This window comes from Nansenia antarctica (assembly GCF_963989245.1).
Source record: "Nansenia antarctica genome assembly, chromosome: 15".
Classification (NCBI taxonomy): domain Eukaryota; kingdom Metazoa; phylum Chordata; class Actinopteri; order Argentiniformes; family Microstomatidae; genus Nansenia; species Nansenia antarctica.
The window spans coordinates 11,318,904-11,325,461 of NC_137685.1; the positions used below are offsets into that span (position 1 = coordinate 11,318,904).

The 6,558-nt window shown below is 46.8% G+C and overlaps 1 protein-coding gene across 1 annotated transcript in view; it reads left to right on the plus strand.

The window, feature by feature from the left end:
* LOC308171104 (cohesin subunit SA-3-like) overlaps positions 1 to 5,380 on the plus strand; it is a gene marked incomplete at both ends in the record, with an annotated part of 18,498 nt that extends 13,118 nt beyond the window's left edge. Inside the window, 10 exons of the mRNA XM_080545975.1 lie at positions 1 to 143; positions 659 to 825; positions 1,328 to 1,429; positions 1,643 to 1,776; positions 2,582 to 2,701; positions 3,124 to 3,296; positions 3,795 to 4,005; positions 4,674 to 4,775; positions 5,042 to 5,141; positions 5,330 to 5,380. The exon at positions 1 to 143 is cut by the window's left edge and continues 26 nt beyond it. Coding sequence (XP_080402101.1) covers positions 1 to 143; positions 659 to 825; positions 1,328 to 1,429; positions 1,643 to 1,776; positions 2,582 to 2,701; positions 3,124 to 3,296; positions 3,795 to 4,005; positions 4,674 to 4,775; positions 5,042 to 5,141; positions 5,330 to 5,380 — 1,303 coding nt within the window. The remainder of the gene's footprint in view (positions 144 to 658; positions 826 to 1,327; positions 1,430 to 1,642; positions 1,777 to 2,581; positions 2,702 to 3,123; positions 3,297 to 3,794; positions 4,006 to 4,673; positions 4,776 to 5,041; positions 5,142 to 5,329) is intronic.
* Positions 5,381 to 6,558: the final 1,178 nt, after the last annotated feature.

The following is a 6,558-nucleotide window of genomic DNA, read 5'->3' on the forward strand; positions in this document are numbered from 1 at the left end:
GCTGCTGCTGGGTGTGGGGGCGATGAGGTCTCAGCCCGCCCTGCGCACGCTGGCCTACCCCCCCTCCGACTCCCTCCGCTCTGAGATGGCCGCCTTCCTCCTGGACTATGTCTTCACTGAGCCTGAGGATGACGAGCTGCTTGGTAGGGAACATTACCTTACGTTACCAACATTCTCTCTCTCTCTCTCTCTCACCCATCCTTCCTGTCAATCTCTACTGTCTCTATTGCAGTAAAAATAAAAATATGAGTGGGACTCGTAAAAAAAACAAAAAAAACGTAAAAAATATATGATATACCGGTGTATATGTGGGAATACGGTTTATGTCGGCATTTCCCGGGGACATGGCAGCATAAAACGTCGACTTGGTACATGATGGCATGTCTAACCCTAACCCTAGCACCCGAGCACCTAACCCTAGCACCTAACCCTAACCCTAGTTTTCCCACATGTACCGTATTCCCACATGTAGTGAAGTGAAGTGAAACTTTATTTATATAGCGCCTTTCGTACACGGATGCAACTCAAAGCGCATTATATATATATATACATCTCACATCTCATTCCTCTTTTTGTGCCCGCCCCCCTCTCTCTCTCTCTCTCTCTCTCTCTCTGGATAATGTCTTCTTTTGGCTCCTCTCTCCCTCAGATTTTTCAGAAGAGGAAGAAGTGGAGGAGTTGAACATACAGCGGAGGAGAAACCAGGAGTTGAACATATGTCGCCTCCAGCGGAGGAGAAACCAGTTGTCTGGCTTCTGTAAACTGGTCTTCTATGGAGTCCTGGACCTCAAAGCTGCCACAGACATTTTCAAATACTACAGCAAGGTGGAGAAGAGAGGGAGGGAGGGAGGGAGGGAGGGAGGGAGGAGAGGATGAGGGCAGAAGGGTGGAGAGGGTAGGGCCTGAGGGAGGAGGGGATGAGGCCCGAGGGGAGAGAGAAATGGGTCAGAGGGAACGATAGAAGAGAAGATGATGGGAGGGAGGCAGAGAGGGGGATGAAGTAGGGGAGAGAGGAAGGAGAAATGGGAAGAGAGTAAGAGGATGGAAGAGAGGATGATTAGAGGGAAGGAAGATGGAGAACTGGAGGAGAGAGAGGAGGAAGAGATCACCAAAAAAGGTAGCACTGGAAGGAAGAAGTGTGTGAGAAGGTGGAGGAGGGGTGAGAAGTTGTTCTTAGTATCAGTGAGGGGGCGGAATGAGTCAGAGGAGAGAGAGAGAGAGAGAGTGGGTGAGAAACGGATGGAAAGTTGAGAAAAGGATTGATTAAACACAGTGGTCAGAAGAATGAGAGGAGGATGACGACTCATTCTGTCACGTCTCTCTCCAGTTCTACAAAGACTACGGTGACATCATCAAGGAAACCTTGAGCAAAACCAGGCTCATCTGCCCCACGGAGAGCGCCAGCACTGTCTGTCTGAGTCTGCAGCAGGTGTGTGTGCGTGTGCGTGTGCGTGTGTGTGTGCGCGTGTGTGTGTGTGCGCGTGTGCGTGTGTGTGCGCGCGTGTTTAAATAAACAATACCTCTGTATTACTGTGTGTAAGTGATGAGGGGTGGACTTCTAATAGGGTGTGTGTGGTGTGTGGTGTGTGGTGTGTGGTGTGTGTGTGTGTGTGTGTCTGTGTGTGTGTGTGTGTTTCCTCAGCTGCTTGCTGCGCTGGCTCCAGAGGAGCGTGGTAGTGAGGAGTTGGGAGAGATCAGAGAGCTGGCCAAGAGACTGGCTATGAGCTTCGGCGTTGACCTGCTTCGTGCCCGCAAGCCACTGATTACCCTGCATATGTCAGTAACACACACACACTCACACCTTCGTCTCTCTCTCTCTGTCTCTATCTGTCTCTGTCTCTCTCTCTCTTTGTGTCTCTATCTCTCTCTCTGTCCCTGTCTGTCGCTTTCTCTCTGTCTCTCTCTCTCTGTCTGTCTCTTTCTCTCTCTGCATCTTTCTGTCTCTACCTCTTTCTCTCGCTCTCTCTCTCTGCCTCTCTTTGCCTCTTTCTCTGTCTCTCTCTCTCTGTCTATTTCTCTCTGTGTCTGTCTTTCTATCTCTCTCTTTCTCTGTATTTTTCTCTCTGCATCTTTCTCTCTCTGCCTCTTTCTCTGTCTCTCTCTCTCTCTTTCTCTCTGCCTCTCTCTCTCTCTTTGTGTCTATCTCTCTCTCCGTCCCTGTCTGTCGCTTTCTCTCTGTCTCTCTCTGTCTGTCTCTTTCTCTCTCTCTCTCTCTCTCTCTCTCTCTCTCTCTCTGCATCTTTCTCTCTCTGCCTCTTTCTCTCGCTCTCTCTCTCTGCCTCTCTCTCTCTCTTTGCCTCTTTCTCTGTCTCTCTCTCTGTCTATTTCTTTCTCTGTGTCTGTCTTTCTATCTCTCTCTTTCTCTGTATCTTTCTCTCTGCATCTTTCTCTCTCTGCCTCTTTCTCTCTCTCTCTATTTCTCTGTCTCTCTCTCTCTCTTTCTCTCTGCCTCTCTCTCTCTCTTTGCCTCTTTCTCTGTCTCTCTCTCTTTCTCTCTCTCTCTATTTCTAACCTATGCAACATGGTGCAGTTTGTGCCACGTCTGTGTAGAACCATGTTTGGGTTGTTGATGTGTTCTCAGGAGCGGTATCCGGTTTGCGCTGCGCGACGCGGTGAAGGGGGAGGAGCCTCCGAACCTGCCCTTCCTGGAGATCCTCAGCGAGTTCAGCTTCAAACTCCTCCGTCAGGACCGCATTAAAGTGTGAGTCTTAACACACACATACACACACACAAACACCACACACAAACACACACACGCCACACACACACACACACACACCACTCACACATACACCACACACAACACACATACACCACACACACACACACACACACCGGCAAACATGAACACGTCTTCATCCACACAAGCATCTATACATATGACTTGACATATGACATATATGATAGTGTGTTTGTGCACACAGACACTCACACAAATATTCAAATAACCACCCAATCAATCATCCCCCCTTTGCCCTCACTTGCAATAACTTCCACACCGGAACTCACACAAGATGTAGTAAGTACACGTGACATTAATATGATAAATACTTGTAGGTTGTTCTTACTCTTTTTCCTCCATCCATCCATCCATTCGTCCCTCCCTCTCTCTATCCTCTCCAGGTCACGTTTCCTGAGAGCTGAGCTTCCCTCTGCTGCCCCCTCCTGGCCGTCCCTGAGTATGTACCAGCGTTCTCTGGGCCCTGCTAAGTCCAGAGGAGAGGAGGAAAAGGAGAGCCCAGCACCGTCCCCCCGTAGCACCCCTGCATCCACGCACAGGAGGACCACACCCCGGGGTGGGTAACACACACACACACACACACACACACACTCATACTCACACAGACATTTACACACACACACACACACACACACACAAACACACACACACACACACACACACACACACACACTCACTCGTACTCGTACTCACACACACTCATACTCACACAGACATTTACACACACACACACACACACACACACACACACACACACTCACTTGTACTCACACTCACACACACACACACACACACACACACACACACTCACTTACACTCATACACACACACTTTTAAATGTTTTGGTTTGTTCCAAAAACTTGACAAAAAAGAAAATGACATTCCATAAACATATATACAGTCTCCGTAATATCACAGAAGTACATACTATTTGAGAAAAGTGTGTAGGCCAGGGTTTGTTTAAATGAGAGAGGGGCCTGATTAATTAAGGCTGGGGAGGTGGCTGCTAAGGATTTAGGAGGTTTAACCTTTTGACCTCTCTCTCTCTCTCCAGGCTCAGCAGCGTCCAGTGCAAGCGGACGAGGGGTGTGGCAGGACAGCGGCAGCATCCACTCCCTGCCGACCCCCACCCTGACCTCCACCGTGGAGAGAAGGGCGCTCAAGCCTGTCGCGCGAACACCCAGCAAAGCCGCAGGCCTGTCCTCCGACCTCGAGCCCGAGCCTGATGATGATGATGATGATGATGATGACGACTTCTCACAGGGGTAATTTCTGAAGTGTGCGCTTGGAGCACCCTGCATGGATTTAAAAAGCCCACCTGTTTACACCAATCATCTGCTTAAGTCCATGTGAGGACAAATGTGTTACACTTCAGGGGGGGAAAAATATCCTTGTGAGTGGCCTGAGGTGATCCAGTGGTCTAGCGGTCTCCACGGTCTATAGTGCGCACATAATGCCCCCTGTCGGCATGGGTTTGAATCCGGCCCCATGCCCTGCTGACATGCCCTCTCTCCCTTCTTCTCCTCCTTACTTTCCCGTCTGTCTTCACTGTATCTGTCCAATAAAATAAAATATGAGTGGGACTATAATAATATAATAGATGTAAAAATCCCTATGAGAAGTCATCAGTAGGGGCGCTTAGGTGGCGTAGTGGATTAAGCGCTGACCATGTACCGCAGGGCTCCCGGTTCGATTCCAGCCGCGGACATACCCTGCATGTCATCCCTTCTCTCTCTCTCTCACCCATCCTTCCTGTCATAATCTATACTCTATCTGTCATTAAAAAGAAAAATATGAGTGGGACTGCCCCACTCAGAAAAAAAAAAAAAGAAAAAAGAAGCCATCATTGCTCTGGGGCTCTCCCCAGGTGTAGATGATGAAAGGGGCTAGAGGGTGGTTGACCAATGACGTTGTGACGCTGTGTGTTCTCCAGGTCACTGCAGCGCATTGGCAGAATGGAGCTCAGCAGGGGGCGCCAGGCCTCCACTGTCCAACCCAGCCCCGTTGAGAGTGACCTGGACTCGCATCTTACACTGTAAGTGTGTGTGTGTGTGTGTGTGTGCTAATAGACTCTGTTGAGAGAAAATTGTGTGTGTGAGAGAAAGAGAAAGAAAGAAAGAAGCCAGAACAAAAACAGTAATAGACTATGTTGAGAGAAACACAAACACATTGTGTGTGTGTGTGTGTGTGTGTGTGTGTGTGTGTGTGTGTGTGTGTGACAAAGAAGCCAGTAGAGCACGGCTTCTCCTGGTACAGTACAAGTGCTTGAGGTTTGAACGACCCTTATGTTATGTCTCCCAGGCTGTCCCTGATTGAGGAAGATGAGGATGAGGTAGAGGAAGAGCCTGAGATCGATTACTTTGAGAGCGATGACTCTGACAGGGAGACCTCCATCACACTGGTAACGCACCAGCCCACTCAGATCCAACCATGGACTTCAACAAGACAAATAACAACATCTATTCATACTAGTTAAACAAAAAAAGGAAAGAGGGCGTATTTGGTGCTCTGACCCCAAAACGTCTACACCCCACTATCTACTCCTGTGGTCTCTCACCTTTCATGTTCTTTCCCTCTTTTTCTCCTCAGCCATCCACCCGTCGATCCACCACCAATTGCCTAGAGGGGCTGTTTGAGTAAGAGAGTGGACGGCAGTACTATTTGAAGGAGAACAGTTCTGTGATAACTCCTATCAGTTGAAGCACTTGAGTTTGATAAGTTGATAAGTTGTTAAGTTGATAAGTTGATAAGTTGAGTTTGATAAGTTGATATGATGCACTTGACTTTTTGTTGTTGTTGTTGTTGTTTTTGTGTTTTTAATGTTAAATGTCTTTGTTCTTGGGATGAAACATTCTCTCAGGAGATTTTCCTTGTTTATGATTGTATTTCCTTACTATTTCAGATTTATTAAACCATTACACCTTTCGGAGCATATTGACAGTGGTGGTGTCTTGAAAATGTGTTTGATGAAGGTCCAGGGGCCCATTCCACTAAGGTCGATTATCTTCTAAGCCTCGATAAAGTTCTAATCGGCGATAATGTTAGCTTGCGTTTGGTTCCATCAATGTGGCTCAAATAATTCGCTGCTTGGTTGAGCTCCTTCTGAGTCCGATATAACTAAAACACTGGCTATAGTAATACGTGCGTCAAAAAAGGCTCACAGGCGGAAACTAAACACCGAACGACAGTTCCTCATGTGTCTTTTAGGAAATATTAGTTCCCACTTCACACGAGATAGATAGATTAGATAGTTTGACTGTGTGATAGATAGATAATTTGATATTTTGAAAGTGTGATCGATCGATAGATAACTTGATATTTTGAAAGTGTGATAGATAGATCGATAGATCAATAAAGAAAAGAGTGTAAAAAAATTAAAAGGAAATTGTTTCAACTTGCATTGCTATCATCACAGCGGTCCGGTTGGCGCAGTGGTTGAGGCAGCCAGCTAGAGTTCCAAAGGTTGCGTGTTCGAGACTTGAATAAGTGATTTTTTTTTTTTTTTTACATTTAACCGAAGATTTCATGCAAAGGCTTCAAACACCATTGTAATCGTGTCAGTTCTTGTAAATTAGCCTGCACCATAATTTTATAGCCTACATACTTTTTTAGATGAGATTTTAGATTAGATTCAGACAACGAAATGCAGTAAAAAGTGCGTCTGAAGAAGGATTTGAACCACCGATATAAAATGATGAATAAATCCTATGGCAGCGGTCGATACCACTAGGCCATCGTGGCGATATGACGGTTTGTAGCCTGCTGCTGATATCACCACAGTAGTAAATATTCATTTATTAAAATATGAACATATAACA